At 40.0% G+C, this 25,496-nt stretch overlaps 1 protein-coding gene and 1 pseudogene across 3 annotated transcripts in view; one reads left to right on the top strand and one right to left on the bottom strand.

Annotated features, from left to right (window-relative positions):
• CBR4 (carbonyl reductase 4) overlaps positions 1-4,514 on the bottom strand; it is a 99,170-nt gene extending 94,656 nt beyond the window's left edge. For 2 of the 3 annotated variants that reach the window (XM_035022740.1, XM_035022741.1), the window contains exons 1-3: positions 4,220-4,514; positions 2,017-2,137; positions 1,156-1,292 (exon numbers count right to left, since the gene is read on the bottom strand). In XM_035022740.1, coding sequence (XP_034878631.1) covers positions 1,156-1,292; positions 2,017-2,137; positions 4,220-4,361 — 400 coding nt within the window. In that variant the 5' untranslated portion in view covers positions 4,362-4,514. The remainder of the gene's footprint in view (positions 1-1,155; positions 1,293-2,016; positions 2,138-4,219) is intronic. The other variant, XM_035022739.1, reaches the window with a different exon arrangement.
• Positions 4,515-23,564: 19,050 nt separating this feature from the next.
• LOC118022512 lies at positions 23,565-24,687 on the top strand (annotated as a pseudogene).
• Positions 24,688-25,496: the final 809 nt, after the last annotated feature.

Genomic DNA, 25,496 nt, shown 5'->3' with positions numbered 1-25,496 from the left:
GGGTCATTTACTTTAACAGAGCACCATTCCCCTTATGTGGCTTTTTAAAATATTACCATTTAAAATTAAAAGACAGATGATATGCTGCTATTTTCAAATTACCAAACTGAAATAGAATTGTAAGTCATTTTGCATTTTAAGGTCTACAAGCACATACTACATGGTTTATCTACCCCATGGGTCAGATGAACTGAAGACTAGGGGTTACTTACATTCATTCTAAAAAATTGAAAAGATTATTCCCTTAAGAAAACTTCCTCCTAAACCTCTGTATTAGATTTATTAGAGACACATGCAACAGCAGCTGTAGAGATCATTTAGTCCCCACCAAAAATTTTTCAATTCCTTATCCGTATTTTTTTTTTTAAGATTTTATTTATTTATCTGACAGAGAGAGACACAGCAAGAGAGGGAACAGAAGCAGGCTTCCCGCGGAGCAGGGAGCCCGATGCGGGGCTCGATCCCAGGACCCTGGGATCATGACCTGAGCCGAAGGCAGACGCCTAACGACTGAGCCACCCAGGTGCCCCCCTTATCCGTATTTTAAAAATCAGGTGTCACATGCAAATCAGGATGTCCAATTTCTCTTAAAATGTCAAATGGCTGGCAAAATGGAGACCAGATCTGTGCATAGCAGCAATCCACTGGATCCAAGCGGCGGCTGCCACTCCACATGGCTTCTGGACACCAAAGCTAGGCATCATTTGTCATATATCAAATTTTTCTAATACCTGGTGGTATCATTCAACTAACATCTGCTTGACCACTAGAGAGATGTGAATTTGTGATTCCTATTCTACCCAGTAATTGGTTAATCAAGTCATTTTTCCATAGATAGTAAAAAGACCCATTTCATGGGCGCCTGGGTGGCTCAGTTGGTTAAGCAACTGCCTTCGGCTCAGGTCATGATCCCGGAGTCCCTGGATCGAGTCCCGCATCAGGCTCCCTGCTTGGCAGTGAGTCTGCTTCTCCCTCTGACCCTCCTCCCTCTCATGTGCTCTCTCTCATTCTCTCTCTCTCAAATAAATAAATAAAATCTTAAAAAAAAAAAGACCCATTTCATTTAAGTTTCACACATGAATAAACTCTAAATTAGTCAATTAAATATTTTTATGGCACTATGAGATAAGTCTAATTTCACAGGTGAAGACTCACCTACATTAACAATAGACCCTCTCTGCTGTTGAATCATAGTCTTCAAGGCAACTTTACAAGTCAGCATGGAACCCAAGAGGTTAGTATGAAGCTGAGATATCATATCTTCAGTTTTTGTTCTTACTAAAAGGCTATCCCTACAAAAAAACAAAAAACAGTAGCATATAAATAAAAAATGGGATAAAAACAAATTCAGAAAGTCAAGAAATATATAACATTTTAACTGAAAATAGAGTATTAGGAATAGAGGTGAGCTAGAATACCTACAGAGTCCCATTTTAAACTTGATTTGAGGGGCATTAAAATAACTGATAAACCAGAACAGATATACCCAGAAGCAGGGTTGAGGGGCAAATATTCCTAACTGCTAAAAGTAATGCCATGCAGCCAAAATAGCTTGAATGAACTGAGCAACTGCCATTACAGTAAGCCCTGTTTAGCAAGAAAATATACTATTCTAATTATTATCCTAAATTCATCTTTTAAAAAGAAAAGAATACCTACTCTAATACCATTAAGTTATGAACTTATACAATGGTGACAGAAGTCAGAATAGTGGTTACCTGTAAGGTAGTATTCACTGGGAAGAAACTGAAGAGAGCCTTCTGGAGTGCTAGAAAAGTTCTATAGCTCAATACGGGTGTGACTGCAATGTTAAAATTGATCGAACTGTATGTACCCTTACTGATATCTCAATATAAAAGGAAAGAATGTATAGATAGATCAAATTTTAAAATATTTTTTTTAAAATACATACTTTCTTCCAATTAGAAGTACAGCAAGTTAATAGATTTACTCATACCAATCAAAAACATATTAGAAAAAAAAAATACGGGAAATGTACTTAAATTTGTGACCAACCTGTTAATTCCAGCTGCGTTTACCAAGAAATTAACTCGACCTAAATTTTTTTCCATCTCTTCAAATGTATTTTGAACATCACGTTCTTTGGCAACATCACAGCTAAATGCTAAATGATCTCCTATACAACAAAATTAAATTAGCATTACTTATAAATTATAACTTCAATTTAAAAATTATTCAATACACGTTTCTTAAGCATCTACTATGAGCTAAGCCTGTGATTATTAGAACCTAGAGATAAAAGATTATGTCACGGATTCTTGCTCTCAAGGAGTTCAGTCCAATAAAACTGAGATGGGGGTGGATGGGGAGTAAGAAGTAAAGTAATACTACAGAATTAAATCTTAAAACATTTTTTTATCAAGAAAAAATGGGAGGAGGGCCTTTTCGTGTTCATAAGGCTTTGTAAGATTCATCCAATAATATTTCTGGCTTTGACGGTGATCCCATGCTACTCGATTCAACAGTGTTCTGGGTTTTTTTTTTTTTTTTTTTAATTTATGTCTAATTCTGTTAGGTTTTTGTTAAATTGGTTTCCTAGTCCTGAGAATAAACCCTAGGGGTCTTGTACTTTTTTTTTTTTTTTAACTATGGCACATATATTACAATAACTATTATTTAAGCCTGACCATTATAAAGCAGGAAGCTATAAAAAGAAAAAAAAATGCCAAAACTAAAAAACACACACAAAAAACCTTTACTAAAAACTTACTTCCTCTTTTTAAAATGCCCACTTTTTAAAGATGTTTAAATACCAAAAGAATACATGTCAAAGAAAGCATTTTCCATTCAGTAATACATCATTTTGATACTCTAAATGTAGATTTTTTTTTGAAAACTAAACAATTGCTTATTTTCTGGCTGACCTCGCCTAGTAGTTAACACTAAAATTACAACCTCATGCCTTTGGAAACAGTAAGCTTTCTGGGAAGTCACACTTTGTAGGTGAAAACCAATTGCTTATGGAACACATAATTCAAGGAAGTAAAAGGCCCAAAAGACTCCTCTGTGACCCACTGTCGATTTTCATCTGAAAACTTGTTGGGTTCACAATAACCCTCGAAGCTCAACCAAAAGTTTTAATCTACTCCAGCAAACACTAATGGCTTGGGATGACCCCCAAAAGGAAAATCACTTTCTCACTCCTTTGTGACAGTAACATAATCGAAGTGAATATGAGCAGGAAGCAGCATTCACTGAAATTCTCCCTGCTCTGTAACTCCTGTTTTTTTCCTCTCTAAACAGAGCCTAATATTTTCCCAACCCATGTGCACAATTAGAGTGAACCAATAAGTAACGTTGAAGGATACAGCTTCCAAATGCATATCCAGCCTCTTCCCAATGCCTCCTTGATAATGAAGTGCAGTTGCGCCTTCCAGTAACTAAATTGCAGCATCTCAGCATTTTTCGTTCATCGTAATTCTCCCTACCATCAAGGGACTTAAATTTGCAAAATAATGCAAAACAATTACTAACCCATTATTAATAAACAAACAAAAAAAATTGGATTTTAAATGCAGTAAAAAGGAATCTGAAAATCTCAATTCTCCATTTGTAAAAGCCACCAAAACAATTTAATAACCTATTAAGTGGTTATGGATGTAGGAGAGCCAAAACAAGTGTATCTCAAAACCGGCTGGTACTCAAGAGTTTGTCTATGAAACACTGCTTTGTGCATTCGCACAGGGGCCAAAACAGCCCTCAAAAAAACTACAGCGAGCCTTTCAGGCCTGACACGCCTACCCTTCCTGCTTTTCCGCCCAGCCCTGTCTCCCGGCGGCGCCCCGGGACCTCGCGGCACAAGGGAACCCTTTACCCTGCATAAAAAGTTAACTGTTGTGTGTCTCCCTCCTTCCAGACACCAAAACAAAACAACGCAACATCGTTAGCACTAGCCTCAGGGGGGTAGGTGTTTAATTAATGGGGCCTCACAAGACTGCTAAGACTCAAAGAAAACGCCAAGCGTTCAGCTCTTGGCGGCAGGCAGCGTGGCAGGGGATGCTCTGCGGGGAACCGGGTGTTAAGGGGTTATCTGCCCAAACTGGTGTCCACACTCAGGACGGGGTGCTCCTAAACGCGGGTAGCTAAATTGCTAAACCTCAGAGCCGTAAAGGCCAGACCCTCTCGTTTTCAAACGAAGAAACTTGAGGCTCTCAGGACTGCAGCCACACAACTTGGACGACTCCAGTTCGGTACCTACCGCCGAGCTCACCGGCGGCGGCTTTGGCCACTTCCAGATTTCTGGCGATGATGGCCAGTCGGTAGCCTTTTTGGGCCATTAACTCGGCCACTGCCCTCCCAATGCCCCTGGAGCCTCCGAAAACAGCACAGACTTTGTCCATTTTGCCCCGGGGAGTCGCAAACTCGGGAGGAAAGAGGGCTAGGAGTGGTGGCTCCTTTCCAGATTCTCTCTGGCTTTTAAACCACAGAGTCTCCTAAAAAAACGCAAACCGCCGAAGGAAAAAAAAAAAAGAAAAAGAAAAAGAGAAAGAAGGAAAGCACCGCAACCTTCTGCCGCCGGACTTCAGCAACCCAGTAGGCGGGGAAGAGGCGCGAAGAGTACGACGTCTACGCAACGACGTCAACGCGCACAGACTACCAGGCCCAGCGCCTTACGGGAGACGAGGGCGTGAAAGAGCCCGGGCGGCCGAGGACTGGCCTAGAAGGGCTGCGCTGCATGCTGGGACTTGTAGTCTTCACGCGGGAGAGGAAGAGGCGTGGGCTCACTGCTCAGTGGGAAATGTACTCAAGGCAATGAAGGAGGGTCAAGGTGACCTCCATACCCCTTGGGACGTCAGAGTCAGAATTAGAGTTCAGATGACCTACCATTCCAGTGTCCCTGGAACTAATGGGGTTAAGACGGTGGGCTTAACGTTTTAAAATCGTAACAGTCCCGTCAACCGAGATAAATTGATTATGGTAGTTAAAACCCAGAATATACATTATTCAGAGTTCCATTGTCTGCCTTACATCCAGGAATTGTTTTTTGACTAAAGACTAAATGCCCTGCCTATTGAAGAAGTGATCCCCAAGTACCAGACTCACGCAAAAGCTATCCTACCTGTCCCTCCCCCAAGTTGCAACGGAAATAGACCTCACCCCATCTGGATATTACCATTCATCCCAAGTGTGTTGCAAAGGCAGCTGCCTATCAAGAACACCATATATAACAGGAACTCAAGAAACGTTAGTTGAGTGATTGAATTGTCTTGCAGGATCGATGAAACAAGCATGGATGCTGCAAACAAAAACAGGTTCCTACAGTTCTAAAGAGAACGTGCTCAGTATTCTGAGAGTTAAGCTAAAAGTTGAGCATTTGTTAACAAGGATACTATTAAAAGGAAGCATTTCTTGATAGAGTATAACTGCATTAGATGATTCAAAAAAGTAGAAGTTTCATGGGTCCTTCTACTAAAAAATATACAACCTGGGACAACAGGACCAATACACACAAACACTAACAAGTAGTCTGAAACCCTAAAGTGAAAAATGATATTAACACAAGAGCTCAGAGAAAAGGGAGGGAGGTCAATGAAAAAAATACAGGAGTGCTTGGAAAAGCTGGATTGGAGGACTGGATGCAGTCTGAATAAAAGGAGAAGAGAAAGAAAGGAAGGAAGAAAGGAAAGGAAAGAAGGAAGTTAGGAAGGAAGGAAGGAAGGAAGGAGAAAAAGAAAGAGAAAGAAAATATAAGCAAATCGGCTGTTTTTAAATTATTTTTATTTCACCTAGATCCAAAGGGATTTGAAATGGCTTGCAAAGATAACACAAGTAAAACTTCACACTCTTTAGGATGGCTCCTATCAATAACAACAACAAAAAGAAAGACAATGACAAGTGTTAATGAGGACATGGAAAAACTGGCACCCTTCTGCACTTTTGGTGGGAATGTAAACTGGTACAATAGCTTTGGAAAACAGAATGGTGTTTCCGCAAAAGAATGAAAAATAGAATTACCATATAATCCAGTAATTCCATTTCGGGGTATATACGCAAAAGATTGAAGGCAGAAGCAGGAAATCAGGTGATATTTGTATACCCAGGTTCATAGCAGCATTATTCATAATAGCTAAAAGGTGGAAGCAACCCAAAGGACCTTCAACAGATGGTGGATAAGCAAAATGTGGTACCCACACACAATGGAATAATCTTCAGCCTTAAAAAGGGAAGAAATTCTACAATATGCTACCACATAGATGAACCTTGAGGATATTATGCTAAACGAAATAAACATGTTACAAAAAAACAAATACTGTATAATTTCACTTATTTGAGGAAGTTAGAATAGTCACAATCATAGAGACAGAAAGCCGAATGGTGATTGCCAGAAGCTGGGGGTGGGAGGGATGGAGAATTATTGTTTAAAGGGTATAATGTTTCAGTTTTGTAACATGAAAAGTTCCTGAGAGGTTTTGGTGGTGATGGTTGCATAATATGACTGTGCTTAATAGTACTGAGCTGTACAGCTAAAATGGTTAAGATAGTAAAATATATGTTGTGTGTATTTTACTGCAATTTCTAAAATTGGAAGAAAAAACCTCAGCAATACAAATATTAACAATGACAACAAGAACACTGAATGCAGTTTAAGATTTCTTAATGGAGTTTGTCCCTAAAGTATACAGCAATATTGTCAAAATACTGTGATTTAAGAGCTCTTTAAATATTTCTTCTCTGAAGAATTACATCAAAAACCTGGTACCGGATTGTTTACAATTTTTAGAAATTGTTATATTTTTATCATTTTTATTTAATTTGGTCTTTTAGTTATATAAAACATTTAATGGGTCTTAAGTATAAACCACAAAACAGGTACTTCAGAGAAGTATAACTTTCATCCTTGTTCCTACTCCTATAAACTGACATTTTTTTAAAGATTTTATATTTATTCATTTGAGAGAGAGAGCATGAGCAGGAGTGGGAGGATAGGGGAGACAGAGGGAGAGGAAGAAACAGACTCCCTGCAGAGCAGGGAGCCTATGTGGTACTCGATCCTAGGACCCTGGGATCATGACCTGAGCCAAAGGCAGACCCTTAACCGACTAAGCCACCCAGCACCCCTGTAAATTGACATTTTTTGTTCACTTTTTTTGTATCCTCCCATTCTTTCTTTTCAAAAATACTAGAAAATGCATATCTTTCCTATTTCACCCACTTTCTTAACAAAAGGTTGTACACTATAAATATTGTTCCACACCTTGGGTTTTTTGTTTGTTTTTCAGAATAATAGTATATCTTGGAGATCATTCCATAGCTGTGTACTGAGATCCTCCTTGTTCCTTTTCACAGTTGCATAGTCCACCATTATGGGGATTGTGATTGGCAGAATTCTACAGATGATCTCCCCCAAGGCCCTCCCCCTCCCACCCCAGCTGTTCAAACACTAATCTAGGAACCACCGGGAAAGGAATTTGAAGATGTAATTAAATCCCAATTCAATTAGCCTTAAAATATGTAGATTATCCAGGTGAGCCTAATTTCATCAGGTGAAACCATTAAAAGCACCGCATTTTTTTCCCTGCTGATGGCAGAAGGAAATCAAAGACATTTGAAGCATGAGGGGGATTCAGGGCATGAAAGGCGTTGCTGCTGAACTCCAGATAGAAGGCAAACAGCCACATTGTGAACTGCTGGTGAAGAGGGACAGCCTCTAGAGGCTGAGAGCAAGCCACAGTTAAGAACCAGTAAGAAAATAAGGACCTTAGTCCCACAGGTGCAAGGAAGTGAATTCTGCCAACAATCAGTGAGCTTGGAAGAGAACCCCAGGCCCCAGCTGCATATTGCAGTACGAGCCCACACCTTGATATCAAATCTGAGACGTGAGCAGAGGATCTAGCTACATGGTACCCAGACTCCTGACTCATGGAAAATGTCAGATTAATAAATTTGTGTTGTCCTTTTAAAAAGGAAAGCATGAGTAAATGATTCTATTGTTTTTAATTTTATATTTTGAGGAGTAAATGATTTTAAAAGATAGAGGACCACCCTCATCCCCCAAAGGCCAGAACGATAACATGAGGTCAGTTGAAAATTCAGACAAATAAAGTCATGCTCTAAGAATCTATTTAGTACTAAAGAAGAGTTGCATATGTGATTCTGAGTTTCCTAGTGGTTAAAGCAACTAAGGGAACATGATTAGTTACAAGTAGTAATTTTTCTAAGAAATACACGGAAGTGCAGCAGAGAGGTTGAAACGAACTTTCCTCCTCATAGATCCACATAAAGGGCACACTAAATATTATAGTGGACTTTGTCATTATACATATATATATTATATATATATATACTAGAAAATGCATATATCTTTCCTATTTCACTCTCTTCCTTACACAAAAGGTTGTACACTATAAATATTGTTCCACGCCTTGACTGGTTTGTTTTTCTGTTGCTTTTGTTTTTGTTTTTTTCAGAATAATAGTATATCTTGGAGATCATTCCATAGCTGTGTACTGAGATCCTCCTTGTTCCTTTTCACAGCTGCATAGTTCACCATTATAGGGATTAGGGTGTGTGTATATATATATATACATACACAAAAATATATAGTAAGTATATGGTAAGTATAGTATATGGTAATTATAGTATATGGTACACACACACACACACACACGCTAAGGCTATTTTTATAGTATCTATTGTTATAAGCGGAGGACACAACTCCAAAGCAGACTTTTAAGAAAGTGAATACAATAGGAAGTTAAACGACATAAGCAAACATTCAGACACAAGAATGAGTCTTTGTATATCTGAAACAATGAAAAAATAAACCTGATTACCGGAAAATTGGGATGATGCTGGATTATAGCAGGATTTAAAGCCAGATGCAGGCATTAAAGGAGTCACTTTAGCCAGAAGTCACAAGAAAAAAGCTGCACTTAAAAACAAATAGTCTAGCAATGATATCAGGATGGGTTGTCTGATTTGTCTAAGCCCTTCTCGCACTACACACTCATCATATGCAATCTTGGAAAGGAAAAGCTCTCTTAGATTACCAATATGTGGGACAGCCCAAATCCCAGCTGTATTCTTGGCATTCAGCATCATAGAGCAATCCACAGAGGCTCAATATTTGTGGACAGTTCTGTCAGTTTCATAGGAAAAGGCTTATATTTTTTCCTACACATTGTTATTTCAGCAAAAAGCATGTTTTTACACCTATTCCATCAATGACAAAGATCATTAACACATAATGGGAGTTGACATTCAGAGTTCTCAAAACCTTCCAATTTTTCTCACTGCGCATATATGGTAATGCTTAGGTGGAACTTTCCTTTTCCCATTTACTTCAGTTGAAACCCCAAAACTATTATTTACTTTTTCCCCTCTGAATGGAATACCACTACTATGCTGGGTGAGAAAATACTTATCACAACATATCAGCCATTAGCCAGGTTGGTTGTTGGCAGAGGAAGTCTCTCCCTAACCCCTTGATAGTGACTGAGAGGCTGTAAATTAAACTGGGTCTCCTTGCCCAAGCAGGACACTGAAGAAAGCCATTAGGACAGTCTGCCTTTGGTCTTTTCTTCTCACTGCACCTGTCACTTTTGCAATAATATGTTGGCCACATTTTACACGTTTCTTTCACTTAAACCCCCATGAGAATATATGTTCTCTTGACTCCAATTATCAGAAGCACCTGAGAAAAAACTCCTTATGTGTAAGGACTGTTAGACAAATTTTAAATATACATACTTTGTATTCTTTCTTCTTGTTATGAAAGGAATACCACTTCACTGCAAAAATAATTTCTAAACAACAGCATTTTTGAAAGTAATTGGAAGTATTGTTCACATTTTATAGGAGAATTCTATGGTATATGCATTATATCTCAACAAAGCCATTTTTTAAAATGTTAATTGAAGGGGCTTGGGTGTCTCAATCGATTAAGCGTCCAAGTCTTGGTTTTCGCTCAGGTCATGATATTGTAGTCATGAGATGGAGCCCCGCATCGGGCTCAGGGCTTAGTTCAGATTCTTTCTCCCTCCCCCTCCTCCTCTGCCCCTCCCCCGCTCGTGTGCGCGCTCTCAAATAAATAAATAAAAATAAAATCTTTTAAAAAAAGTTAATTGGGACGCCTGAGTGGCTCAGCCACTCAGTGTCTGCCTTCTGCTCCGGTCGTGAACCCAGGGTCCTGGGATTGAGCCCTGCATTGGGCTCCCTGCTCAGAGGAAGCCTGCTTCTCCCTCTCCCACTCCCCCTGCTTGTGTTCCCTCTCTCGCTGTCTCTCTGTCAAATAAGTAAATAAAATCTTTTAAAAAAAGTTAATTGACAGCTCATTGTCCTACTACAGTGGCTCCTTGAGCAATGCAAGGCTTAGGGACACTGACCCCCATGCAGTCAAAAATCCACACGAAACTTTTGATTCCCCCACAACTACTAACAGCCTACTCTTGACCAGGAAGCATTGCCGATAACATTGACAGTCAATTAACACATATTTTGTATGTCATATGTATAATATACTGTCTTCTTACAATAAAGTAAACTAGAAAAAAGAAAATGTTATTTAAAAAATCATAAAGAAAATAGATTTACAGTACTGTACTGTATTTAGTGAAAAAATCTGCATATCAACGGACCCATGCAGTTCAAACCCTCTTTGTTCAAAGGTCAACCGCATATGAGGTTTGAAACTGCAGCTAATTGTAAGTGGACTGTAACTTTCACAGGTATTTTTATTACAGGTCAAGATTTATAATACTCAAGATTCCAAATTTATAGAAAAATTGTTTATAATTCAGAGTTAGGATTTAATATTAGCAGGAATCCTCTTTGTACAACACACTGGACTAAGTGCCTCCCATTTAGGGGGTCCATAAATGAACTGTCACCTTTCCCCCCAGAAGACTTCAGGCCGCGAGGAAGAGCTTGCCGGTGGCCAACCTGGCTTCCCCCCAACAGCTCTTGCTCTTATCTCAAGAAGAAAGATAAGAAAGCTGCCTCAGTGTGACTCCACAGATAGAACGTTTGTGATTAAAAAGCAGGGGTTAGTTTTCTCCTGACATTCTTCTATCCAATCTATTTAGGTAATCTAAATTGCAAGGAATGTACTTTTTATCATTGACAAAGGCCTATTTCATTTTGAATGGGAAAAAAAAAATGTGTTCTGTGAGCACTTTTATTTTGTTGAATTGGCATTCATGACAAAAAGACTGCCAGGGAGCCAAGGCTGCCCATCATGCCCTCGATGAAGGCAAAAATGTAGAGTTTATTCCTACCTTCTCACCCACAGTCCCATCCAATCTGTCACAAAATCCTGCTGATTCTCCTTCCTAAGTATCACTCCACCTGCACCCTCTCAGCAAACCCCATTGAGAGAATGACGAGGACAGCTGATCTACCAGCCTCAAGGACCTCAGACTTTGATCTGCCCTCAACACCACCACCAGAGGGCTCCTTCTAAAATACAACTCTGATCCTATCACTCCACGAATAAACCTTGCAATCTCTTCCCCATCAAGCACAGGATAGAGCAAAGTCCTCTCAGATCCCTGGTCCTCTCCTGACCACCCTCCTCACCCCTCACCCACCAAACTTCTTCCCAATCACACATTCTCTTCTATACAAGGTACTTGCAATTCCCTGAAATGATATGCTCCTTCCCACTTCCACGTTTGTCTAAAAACTATCTTCGCAACCTCTAACGCTCTCACTTTTCCCAGTAAAATCATATTATCATTCAAGACATGGCTCTAGCATCTCCTCCAATGGAAACCTTCCTTGATCCATAGCAGGACAAGCCGCTACCCTCTTTTATTCCTCTCCTTACCTTGTATGTGTCTTCAAGTCTGTTTAATGAGGAGATCCTGACTTTGGAATTCAGGGAATTTTAGGAAGACAGTGAATAGACTCCCAGGAATCTGCGAACACAGCAAGATAAATACAAAGCCCATTTTAAATGTGTAGTTTCTGGGCAGAGGGACGACTCCTTTCAACAGGTTCTCAAGGAGAATTTTCGCCTACAGTGGTTAAGAACTTTCTGTACCAAATTGTGAACTCTTTGCAAGCAGACACTATCACATTAATTTCTGTTTCCCTGTTTGTAGCACAGATCCTAGGGCTTGTGAACACTCAATACATGAGCTAATGGATGAATAAATGAGTGAATGAAATAACTCATTTAAAAATAATTTATTGCTATTGGCAAGAACCAGTGTTGGATACAGCCATGACTAAAATAGACCTAGTTCGTGGCGCCTGGGTGGCTCAGTCCTTAAGCGTCTGCCTTCGGCTCAGGTCACAATCCCAGGGTCCTGGGATCGAGCCCCGCATTGGGCTCCCTGCTTGGTGGGAAGCCTGCTTCTCCCTCTCCTACTCCCCCTGCTTGTGTTCCCTCTCTCTCTTCTCTCTCTCTCTGTCAAATAAATAAATAAAATCTTTAAAAAATAATAAATAAATAAATAAATAAAATAGACCTGGTTCCTGCTTTCATTGGGGAAATAATTTGGCAAGACAGACAGACATTAAACAATTAATCATGCAATTACTATTTAATTGTAATAGTGGGAAGGCCAAAAAGAAGTACAGGCTGCTAAGAGAGGGCATAACTGAGGGCTTTGATCCCATGTGGGGGTCCAAGCTCAGAGAAGGCTTCTTTGAAGATGTAGTGTTCATAAATTAAAGGAATAACTAATAAATATTACAAGGAATGATAACTAGAGTTACTATCCACTAGTATATTACAAGGTTAACTAGAAGGTAGCATAATTCATACATAAATAAAAATCCTCATTAAAAAAAATTCACTTTTCATGATGAAAGAGATTGTTAGAGTAGGGTTAATATTACTCCTGGATGAGATCACTTAGCTTGGACATTTCACCAGGAAGTACCATGGAAGGGTATAATGCCTGAAACTTAATGAAACTGCTTTTCTTTATCTGCCAAAATTTTTCTAATGGTGTAAGGCCAACTCTAGATACTTAGGAACAAGCCCCCGATGCAGCATGTCTGCCAAGCTGCACGTAAGAGGAGGACTCAGTGTTCCCAAAATTAGTTCTGAGGCTGCCCTCAGCCCTCTGACCCCATCCTCCTATCATTCCATTCCCATCTCTTTGTTTCTTTGGCACGTTCCCTGCTCTGCCCTTCCGGCTGGAGAGTCTCACTTGCCTCTCAACTCACCTGCTGTGTTTCCCAGGCCTAAGTGAGCCTTGCCGCTCCCCAGGCTGACAGATCTGGATCAGAGGCCCTGGCGCAACTCTGGGACATCCCACCTCCTCCGTGGACTCCATCGGGCAGCCCTCACTGGAGTTGGACTCTGCATATTCTGACTCTTCCAAGTTCACCTGGGAAAACATGAATCTACACTGTGTGGTTTTTACATTTGAGGCTGACCTAAAACGTACTGGCTTCTGCATCTCCAGCCTGCACCTATGAGACTGCAGGGATTTCATTTTAATGATCACTTCTTTCGGCTACTCATCTATAGGCCAGAGAGACCCATCTCTCAGCTTTGATTTTGATTACAGAGTGATGCAGAATATAAAATGTGGGCCTCTCAGATACACACACTCAAACTCTTAATTAAAATAGGTTTCCAATTGGGATTAACATGTGTTATGGACGAAATGTGTCTTCCCCCCACCAAGATTCATATGCTGAAGCTCTAGCTCCCAATGGAATAGATTTTTAAAATAAAAAATTAAAAAATTTTTAATTAAGGTTAAATGAGGTCAGAAGAACTGCTATAACAAAATTTCACAGACTAGGTAGCTTATAAACAACAGAAATTTATTTCTCACAGTTGTGGAAATTGGGAAGTCCAAGATCAAGGCAGTGGCAGAATCAGTGTCTGGTGAGAACCCGCCTTCTGGTTCGTAGGTGACCGTGGTCTCCCCATAACCTCACACAGCAATCGGGGCAAGGACGCTCTCGGCAGTCTCTTCTCTAAGAGCACTAATCCCACCCACAAGAGCACTGCCTCAAAACCTGATCGCCTCTCAAAGGCCCCACCTCCTAATACCATCACACAGGGGGTAGGATTTCAACGCAGGAGCTTTGGAAGCCAGACACTCAGTCTGTAGCAAAGATGAGGCCCTATTCTGATAGCACCGGTGTCCTTTTCAGAAGAGGAAGAGATACCAGAGAGTTCTCTTTTCCTTCTTCTCTCTCCCTCTGTGTGCACAGCGGAAAAGACACGTAAGGGCACAGCAGGAAGGCAACTCTGCAAGCCAGAAAGAGAGGCCTCCCCAGAAACCAACCGTGATGGCATCTTGATCTTAGACTTCTAGCCTCCAGTACTGTGAGAAAATACAATGATGTTGTTTAAGCCACCAAGACTGCAGAAGTTTGTTACTGTAGCCCCAGCAAACTAATGAAATGTGACCGTTTACTTCCTTTGCTACAAGCAAGCTGAAAGCAGTGATGGATAATACCAGGCAGCCACTGCTGATCACGTATGTCGAGCAGGGAAGAGAAACTCTACCATGAGAACTATTCCAGAACAAAAGAATGAAGAACACGAATCTCACATGCTTCACTTGCCCATCACTCACAGACATCCAGAATCCTAAAATCTCTCGTCTGCACTTTTGCCAAAGCCCGCTTTTGGCAAGGACTTTGAAATTCATTTCCTCTACGTGGTAAATAATACTACAGCATCGAATGTTAAGTCACTTAGGGGCATGTGAATTTAACAGAGAGCCTAGTGTTAAGCTAAAGGGATGATAATCCAGTAGTGTATCATCTAGCATCCACCTATCCAACAACATAAATCTGCTGTGAACCCAGGAATATCCTCAGCACCAGACACAAAGCTCTGGGGGATAACAGAACAAAGAAGGTAATTACCTGAATTGTGAGGCTCACAGGTACTGAGAAAAATAATACATAAGTAGGTTGTAATGCACTGTGATGAAGCTTATAACATTTTTGTGAACAAAGTGCTGTAAGAGCACAGAGCTTCAGACTTGGGCTGGATAATGGGGGTGTGTGTGTGTATGTGTATACATCTCTTCATATGCGTACGTATATACACACATATACATACATATAAGCTATATTTTATTATAGGTTTGTTTATATTATAGGCACGTGTACATTATCATGTTTGTATATATGTACATACATGTGCATATGTATGAGTGTGTGTGTGTGTGTGTGTGTGTAAAATCAAGTCCTCACTAAGATAACAGCTAATGCTCATTGGATACTTAAATACTACATGTCAAGTACACTGTCTTCATGTGTTTCATCCTCACAATGAACTGTGATATAGAAAAATATCATCATCCTTGTGTTTGCAAATAAATAAGGAAACCGAAGCATAAAGAGGTTAAATTGTCCAAGATCACACAACCAGTAAGGCACAGAACTGGACTTTTTACTGGAGCAATATAGCTATAGAGCCCGCCCTCCCAACTACGATGTTACAGGGTCTCCACCTGATCCTCCCGGGAGCCCTGAAAATCTACCACATCCACATAATGCCGGATCTGGAAAGTCTTTAGGTAGTCATAATTGTATTCGAGATTTTCTGTTGCCGGAAAGAGAAACCCACTAAAGCAATTCCAATACTCAGGGATTATTGTATGGGACATTCCATCAGAAGGAAGCAAGCTGGGGCCCCAAAGGAACAGGCACTGGTCACTGGGAAGCCTCAGGGACCATCGTGGCACCTCTCTCTGCCACCTCCCTGCTCTCTGTGGTCACAAGATCTCCCTTCTTACCTCTCTCTTGTTCTAAATCTCCACTTCTTCCTGCAGACCCACTTTCTCTATTTATGCACAGAATTGGAATAGTCCACTCTAGCTCAATAGCACTTTTCAGTTCAAATGGCCAAAGTCTGTCTCACTTTGTTGAAGACAGGAAATTTGATTGGTCATTAGCCAGGTGATAGATTAGAAGTGGTGCTGTGTTAAGTGGGGTGCTCAGAGACTTAAGGTACAACCTTAGCCAAACCCGCCTGCCACAGAAGTTCAGAGTGGGAGGCTGTTATCAAAGCAGACAGGATGGGCAGTACTCCACTATAGGCCAGATAGACCCATACAAACACCATCCTCCTAGGTGATCTTGACTAAAATTAAGCACTTTTTAAAAATAGTCAACTTATTTAAACTAAAAACAAAAACAGGGGCGCCTGGGTGACTCAGTCAGTTGACTGCCTTTGCCTCAGATTGTGATTTCCAGGTCCTGGGATCAAGCCCAGTCCAGGAGGGCTCCCTGCTCAGTGGGAAGTCTGCTTCTCCCTCTCCGTCAGTCCCTTCCCCAACCACGTGCGTGAGCACGCTTGCTCTCTGTCTCTCTCTCTCTCTCAAATAAAATAAAATAAATAAATAAATAAACTAAAAACAAAATGAAAAATAGTTCACCCATTTCTCCTAGGCCCCCACCCTGGCAACCACCAATCTGGTCTTTGAACCTTGGTTTTACATATGTATATAATTTTAGATTCCACATATGAGTGAGGTCATACAATACTTATCTTTCTCTGTCTTACTTCACTTAGCATAATACCCTCAAGGTCCGTCCATGCTGTCAAATGGCAAGATTTCTTTTTTTTTATAGCTAAGTATTATTCTACAGTGTGTGTGCATGTGTGTGTGTGTGTGTGTGTACTACAATTTCTTTATCCATTTATCTATCAGTGGACACGTAGTTTGCTTCCATGTCTTGGCTATTATAAATAATGCTGCCCCATGTTCATGGGGGTGCATATCTTTTTAAATTACTGTTTTTGTTTTCTTTGGATAAATACATAGAAATGGGATTGCTGGATCATATGGTAGTTCTATTTTTGATTTTTTGATACTTTTTTCTATAGTGGCTACACCAATTTGCATTCCCACCAGCAGTGCCCAAGGGTTCCCTTTTCTCCACATCCTCACCAACACTTGTTATTTCAAGTCTTTTTGATAATAGACACTTTAACAGATATAAGGTGATATCTCATTGTGGTTTGGGTTTACACTCCCCTGATGATTACTAAGGTAGAGCATCTTTTTTTTTTTTTTTTAAGATTTTATTTATTTATTTGACAGCGAGAGGGAGACAGAGCGAGCACAAGTAGGGGGAGCAGCAGAGGGAAGGGGAGAAGTAGGCTCCCCGCTGAGCAAGGAGCCCAATGGGGGACTCGATCCCAGGACCCTGAGATCATGACCTGAGCCGAAGGCAGACGCTTAACTGACTGAGCCACCCAGGTGCCCCGGTAGAGCATCTTTTTATGTGCCTGTTGGCCATCTATATGTCTTCTTTGGAAAAATCTCTATTCAGATCTTCTGCCCAGTTTTTAATCCAATTTTTTATGCTTTTTTTTCTTGCTATTGAGATGTATGAGTTCTTTACATATTTTGGATATTAGCCCCTTATCAGATCCATGATTTGCAAATATTTTCTTCCATGCAGTAGGTTGCCTTTTCATTTTGTTGATGGTTTCTTTTGCTGTGCAGAAGCTTTTTAGTTTGATGTGGTCCTACTTAATATATTTTTCCTTCTGTTGCCTTTGCTTTTAGCGTCAAATCCAAAAAATCATCACCAAGACCAACGTCAAGGAACTTACATGTTTTCTTCTAAGAGTTTTATGGTTTCAGGTCTTATGTTTAAGTCCTTAAACCATTCTGAGCTAGTTATGTGTATGGTTTAAGGTAGTGGTCCAGTTTCATTCTTTTGCATTTGGCTGTCCAGATTTCCCAACACCACTTATTGAAAAGACTGTCCTTCACCCATTATGTATTCCTGGCTTCTTTGTCATAAATAGGACCAAATATGCATGGGTTTATTTCTGGGGCCTTGATTCTGTTCCATTGAATGATGTCTCTGTTTTTATGCTGATACTATATTGTTTTGATGATCTCAGTGGTCGCTTCGGCAGCACATATACTAAAACTGTTTTGATCATCTCAGCTTTGAAATATAGTTTGAAATCAGGGAACATGATGCTTCCAAATTTCTTCCTTTTCCTCAAGATTACTTCAGCTGTTTAAGTCTTCCATGATTCCATATAAATTTTAGAATTGTTTGTCTTATTTCTGTGAAAATGCCATTGGAATTTTAATATGGATTGCAGTGAATTTGTAGATTGCTTTGGGCAGTGTGGACTTTTTAACAGTATTAATTCCTGCAATCTGTGAGCATGGAGTATCTTTCCATTTATTTGTTTCTTCCTCAATTTCTTTCATCAATGTCATAGTTTTCAGGATACAGGTCTTGGTTTAATTTACTTGTAGGTATTTTATTCTTTCTAAAGCTATGGTAAATGGGACTTTTTTTTTTTTTAAGAAATATACTAGGAATTTATTTTAGTAAACATATAAAGTTTTTTTAAATTTCATTTTATTATGTTATGTTAATCACCATACATCATTCATTTTTGATGTAGTGTTCCATGATTCATTGTTTGCATATAACACCCAGTGCTCCATGCAATACGTGCCCTCTTTAATACCCATCACCAGGCTAACCCATCCTCCCACCCCCCTCCCCTCTAGAACCCTCAGTTTGTTTCTCAGAGTCCATAGTCTCTCATGGTTCGTCTCCCCCTCTGATTTTCTCCCTTCATTTTTCCCTTCCTACTATGTTCTTCTTCTTCTTCTTTTTTTAAACATATAATGTATTATTTGTTTCAGAGGTACAGGTCTGTGATTCATCAGTCTTACACAATTCACAGCGCTCACCATAGCACGTACCCTCCCCAGTGTCTATCACCCAGCCACCCCATCCCTCCCACCCCCCACCACTCCAGCAACCCTCAGTTTGTTTCCTGAGATTAAGAATTCCTCATATCAGTGAGATCATATGATACATGTCTTTCTCTGATTGACTTATTTTGCTTAGCATAATACCCTCTAGTTCCATCTACGTCATTGCAAATGGCAAGATCTTGGGGTTTTTTTCCACATCTTCTTTATCCATTCATCTGTCGATGGACATCTTGGCTCTTTCCATAGTTTGGCTATTGTGGACATTGCTGCTATAAACATCGAGGTGTATGTACCCCTTCAGATCACTACATTTGTATCTTTGGGGTAAATACTCAGTAGTGCAATTGCTGGGTCATAGGGGAGCTCTATTTTCAACTTTTTGAGGAACCTCCATACTGTTTTCCAGAGTGGCTGCACCAGCTTGCATTCCCACCAACAGTGTAGGAGGGTTCCCCTTTCTCCACATCCTCGCCAACATCTGTCATTTCCTGACTTGTTAATTTTAGCCATTCTGACTGGTGTGAGGTGGTATCTCATTGAGGTTTTGATTTGGATTTCCCTGATGCCGAGTGATATTGAGCACTTTTTCATGTGTCTGTTGGCCATTTGGATGTCTTCTTTGGAAAAATGTCTGTTCATGTCTTCTGCCTATTTCTTGATTGGATCATTTGTTTTTGGGTATTGAGTTTAAGAAGTTCTTTATAGATTTTGGATACTAGCCCTTTATCTGATATGTCATTTGCAAATATCTTCTTCCATTCTGTCGGTTGCCTTTTGGTTTTTTGACTGTTTCTTTTGCTGTGCAAAAGCTTTTTATCTTGATGAAGTCCCAATAGTTCTTTTTTGCCCTTGCTTCCCTTGCCTTTGGCGATGTTTCTAGGAAGAAGTTGCTGTGGCCAAGGTCGAAGAGGTTGCTGCCTGTGTTCTCCTCTAGGATGTTGATGAACTCCTGTCTCACATTTAGGTCTTTCATCCATTTTGAGTCTATTTTTGTGTGTGGTGTAAGGAAATGGTCCACTTTCATTCTTCTGCATGTGGCTGTCCAATTTTCCCAACACCATTTGTTGAAGAGACTGTCTTTTTTCCATTGGACATTCTTTCCTGCTTTGTCGAAGATTAGTTGACCATAGAGTTGAGGGTCCATTTCTGGGCTCTCTATTCTGTTCCATTGATCTATGTGTCTGTTTTTGTGCCAGTACCATACTGTCTTGATGATGGACTGTTTTCTTAATTTCTCTTTCTTATAGACACCAGATGTCCATTGACAGATGAATGGATAAAGAAGATGTGTTATATATACATATATAATGGAATACTACTCAGCCATCAAAAAACCCCAAATCTTGCTATTTGCAACAACATGGATGGAACTAGAGGGTATTATGCTAAGTGAAATAAGTCAATCAGAGAAAGATAATTATCATATGATCTCACTCATATGTGGAATTTAATAAACAAAACAGAGGAGCATGGAGGAAGGGAGGGAAAAATAAAACAAGACGAAATCAGAGAGGGAGACAAACCATAAGAGAGTCTTAATCATAGGAAACGAACTGAGGGTTGCTGGAGGGGAGGTAGGTGGGGGATGGGGTCACTGAGTGATGGACATCAAGGAGGGCACGGGATGTAATGAGCACGGGGTGTTATGTAAGACTGATGAATCACTGACCTCTACTTCTGAAACCAATGATACATTATATGTTAATTAATTGAATTTAAATTAAAAAATAATAAACATTTTTTTAAAGCATAAAGGAACCAGAAAAAAAAATTTCTGTTTCTTATAGTTTGTCATTAGTGTTTAGAAATACCAGATTTTTATATATTGGTTTTGTATCCTGCAATTTTACTGAATTCACTTATTAGTTCTAACAAGTTTTTTTGTGTGCCAGCTTTAGGGAAATATATATCATGTCATCTACAAATAGTGGACAGCTTTACTTCTTCCTTTCCAACCTGGATGCCTTTTATTTATTTTTCTTCCTTAATTGCTCTGGCCAGGACTTCCAATATTACGTTGAATAAAAGTGTCGAGAGTGAGCATCTTTACCTTGTTCCTGATCTTGGGAAAAAAATAATCACTTGAGGGTTTTTTTTGTTTTGTTTTGTTTCAAGATTTAATTTATTTTCTGGCAGAGAGCAAGAGAGGGAACACAAGCAGGGGGAGGGGAGAGGGAGAAGCAGATTCCCCGCGGAGCAGGGAGCCCGATGTGGGGCTCGATCCCAGGAGCCCGGGATCATGACCTGAGCCGAAGGCAGATGCCTGAGCCACCCAGGCGCTCCTAATCACTTGTTTTAAATGCAAAATTTACATAATTTAGTCTCCTTAACAGACTACTGTGTTTTTCTCTTTTTAAAGTAGCTGAACCCAATGCTCCATGAAATCTAGAAATACATTGTTCCAAGTAAGCAGTAGTGGGTCTCAGAAGAGCATGTAGCATATAATACGTAGAGAAATGGAAATGGAAGTGATGATATCTGAGGTGAGATATGAGAATTATTTAAAAAAGTGAAACAGGTGCCAATACTACAAGGGATAGTAATCAGTCCCCTCTGGGAAGCAGTACTCATAATTTGCTTAAGTTAGGGCATTAAGGAGCAAATATTTACAGGTCCCAACATAACCTATGAGTAGAAAAAAAATAGGCCAGAATTCATCTTCTTATTTTTAAGACTGACATATTAATTTATCTGGTTAATTTAATAGGCTAACCCCTAGACTATATTAATTTAAAATAAATGAGTATAAAGTTGATGGACCTTAACCAAAACTATAAAAAGTATCCTTTTTCCCTTCTGCAGAACAAAGATAGAATAAATCAGTTGAAAAAAATTTGCTTAGAAGGTGACAAACTAAAACGTGAATATTTTTCAAAGTGAATACTTAGTCTGATATTTTAGGCAAGACTCTAAAAATAAATAGGAGATTGGCAATATAGCATCATGTTTAACTACAGTTAGACTGTTTTGGCTGTACCAACAACTGAGTGATCTTGAGTAAGTTATTAAACTCTCCAAGTTAAAATTCATTAGAAAAATGGGGAAAATAACATGCACGTGAGGTTATACATAAGCATGAGATGAGTCCATCCTACATAAAGCATACAGAACAATGCCATCACTTCATAATTTCTAATAATTACTAGTACTTTCTTTCAGTGGGCTCTCCGAGCATATGCACTGAGAGCCATGACTCAGTCATCACCACTCAGTCTTGTCTGACACCATTCTCCTGGTTTCTCAGGCTAAAAAGCATTCTTTTCTTCTGCTTGCTTTTTTTTTTTCTTCTGATATCTAGTACTTCTTGTATTTTACCAAACTATCAATCACATTTCTGGTTTCTAACTTCCACCCCTTTCATTCCTTTCAAGTCAATGAATAAAAAAATATGTTTGTTACCTGAGGGTTCAACTCAGACAAGATTTTTTATTTATAAAGGATTATCCTCAAATATGTTTCTAATTCCAGTCCTCAGAATGCTACTGAAATACATGATAAAGTGTGCTTCCCTTTTAGCATCTATCATCTCCTCCTTTTCCTTTTTTGGCATAAGTCTGGACTAATATACAATTTGGGGAGCTGTTGTGAAGCTATTGATAAAGTGGGAGGAACCAAACAAAAATAGATAGATGCTTAAAGCAGTCTGCATCAGATACTGAATCACCACAGGGATGTCTCATCCTCATCTGCAAAGTAGAAATGTTAACACAAACCAGCTTCCCAGCAATAGTATAAATAGCACCTGAAAGACATGGAATTTTTGTGGAGCATCGCAAAACAGCAATGTATTTGATTGCATTACATAATCTAAGAATATTCTTAGTAGCAGAAAATATGTATCACATATTATACATATTAATATTTTTAAAAATATATCATGAACACAGGTCCACATAAATGAGGGGAAGGTTAACTCTAAAACTATGTGTGATTAGCTACTTTCAAGTTTTCTTATTAACCTTTGAGTGATACTTCTTTGTTAATTTGGGGGGTGACCTAGGTATTTCTGAGGACTGGAGCCAAAGTTTTAAAATAAAAATCACAGAAAAAGTTAAATTGAGAAAAATTTACTTATTTACATAATATTTTCCAAGCACTAGGGAAAGACCTCTGTTTTCCAGGGCAGCAGAATAGCTGAGTGTGGCTCACTGGAGGCACGTGCCCACAGACACACAGTCAGAAGACATTCCATCATTGCATTCCCTTCACTGTGTCAGGGCCTCAGGAAATAGTGGTGAGCAACAGTTATTGCTCTTTTTTTTTAAGATTTTATTTGTTTATTTTACAGAGGGCACAAGCAGGGGGAGCGCCAGGCAAAGGGAGAGGGAGAAGCAGGCTTCCCGCGGGGCAGGGAGCCCGATGCGGGGCTCGATCCCAGGACCCTAGGATCATGACCTGAGCTGAAGGCAGATGCTTAACTGCCTGGGCCCCCCAAGTACCCCCCAGTTATTGCTCTTATAAAGCTTATAGTCCAGCAGGTGAGGTAGACACTGGAACAAGTATTTATAGTTGACAATGTTATGAAAGAAAAGTGCAAGTGGAAGGGCCATAGAAATGGACAGTGGGGGTAGCCTGGGCAATCAAGAGAAATTCCCTAAGGAAGTAACATTTCAACTAAGTCTTGGTGAGAAAAAGTGAGAAAGAGTGAGAAAGAGCTAATCAAGTGAAGAAGGCAGTAGGGCTGGGGTTAGTGTGGAGAAGACAGGTCTAAGCACCTGACTGTGTAATCATCTGACAGGGAAACTATTCTAGAAGTTGAACATTGGGCCAATATGCAGAAGCTTGGGGGTAGGGACAGTAAAACAAAATGAAAAAAATGAATAAGCGTGAGCCGCCGTGGGCCCATTACTATCACACCCTAGAAGGAGCCCAGCTGTCCCAGCTGCCCCAGTCACCATAACTGCAACCATGACAGGCAAGGCCAGGACCCAGCAGCCGCCCACCCTCAGCGCTGCCAACACCAAGCCTGGCACTACCAGCACCACTGGAAGAGGCAGGGGCACAGGGAGCAGGCCCAGGCGACCTCACATCCATGGCGCCTGCCCGTGGGGACAAGGTCATTGCAACAAAGGTTTGGGAAACAGTTCAATATAAGACATGGATAAAGAAGATGTGAGATATATATATATATTTATAACCAACATAAATGACGGTTATCAGAGGGGACATGGGTGGGGGGTGGGGGAAACAGATGATGAGGATTAAGGAGGGCACTTGTTGTGATGAACACTGGGTGATGTATGGAAGTGCTGAATCACTATATTGTACACCTGAAACTAATATTACACTGCATGTTAACTATACTGGAATTTAAGTAAGAGCTTGAGGAAAAAAAAGAAATCAGTATGGTTTCATTAACAGGAACGACACCAAGGAGATGTATTTGTACACCAGACTGCCATAAACAAGAATAACCACAGGAAGACCTTTCTCAGTTTTTGAGATGGAGAGACTATGGAGTTTGACAATGTTGAAGGAGGAAAGGGAAATGTGACAGGACCCTGGTGGAGCCCCAGTGCAAGGCTATAAATACAAAGCAGCCGGTAACCATTAACCACATTATCCACGTCACAGGGGTCCTCCACGCAATTACCTGCAGAAGTACCAGAACAGTGAAGAGTGGGGAAAGAAGGAGGGCTGGGCTCGGTTCCCAACTTAGTACACACGGAGACCCTATGAGCGTCAACCCTCCTGTGCATGGACAAGTGGTGGAGGGAGCTGACAATCTGGGTGCAGAAGAACAAGGTAGACCAGTGAGACAGAATGTGTACAGGATTACAGACCACAATTCCACAGGGGTCCTCCTCGCCAAAGACAGCCTAAAGAGGACAGCAAGGAAGAAGATAAGAAAAATCAAGGAGATGAGATCCAAGGTCAGAACCCATCTCAACATTGGTACTAACACAACTTTAATAACCCACACGGACACCCAGAAAACCCTAAGCCACACGATGGCAAAGAGACAAAAGCAGCTGATCTACCAGCTGAAAATTCGTCTGCTCCCAAGAATGAACAGGGTAGGGCTCAGTAAATACTGGCTCATCAGCTATACTATCTCTATACTATCTTCTGGTTTACTCATCCAAGAAGAAGAAATGAATATGAAGTTCCAGCAATAAGAAATGCACAAAAGGTTGGAGCTGAAGACCTTAAGTGCTTGCTTTTTGCCCATTGACCAGATTAAAAGAACTATCTGTATTATCTATGCAGCATGCTGTTTCTATTATTTTTACCTAAAGTTTCTTTTTAGGATTGACAAACGTGGTTTTTTAAAAAAAAAGCCTGGTTTTTCTCAATACCTTTAAAGGATTTTTAAATCAGTTCATATCTGATCACCTTAAGATTTTTAAGAACCGCAGACACCCGGGTGGCTCAGTCGGTTAAGTGTCGGCCTTTGGCTCAGGTCATGATCCTGGAATCCTGGGATTGAGCCCCATATTGGGGGTCCCTGCTCAGCAGGGAGTCTGCTTCTCCCTCTGCTCCTCACACCGCACATGCTCTCTCAAATAAATAAAATCTGCAAACAACAACAAAAAAGATTTTTAAGAAACTCATTTTTAATTTGTAATAAAAATTTACAACTTGGGGGTGCCTGGCTGGCTCAGCATGCAACTCTTGATCTCAGGGTTGTGAGTTTCAGCCCCACATTAGGTGTAGAGATTACCTGAAAAATAAAATCTTAAAAAAAAAAAGTTTACAACTTGATTTTTACAAAAAAGTCAACAAACAGCAAGCACCTGTTAATAAAGGTCTTTAAGGAAAGAAAGAAAAAAAGAAAGAAGAAAGAAGAAAGAAAGAAAGAAAGAAAGAAAGAAAGAAAGAAAGAAAGAAAGAAAGAAA

This window comes from Mirounga leonina, unplaced genomic scaffold (assembly GCF_011800145.1).
Source record: "Mirounga leonina isolate KUSES-001 unplaced genomic scaffold, KU_Mleo_1.0 Mir_176, whole genome shotgun sequence".
NCBI lineage: Eukaryota > Metazoa > Chordata > Mammalia > Carnivora > Phocidae > Mirounga > Mirounga leonina.
The sequence above is the reverse complement of the archived record's forward strand: the minus strand, read 5'-3'. Positions and strand labels throughout refer to the sequence as shown.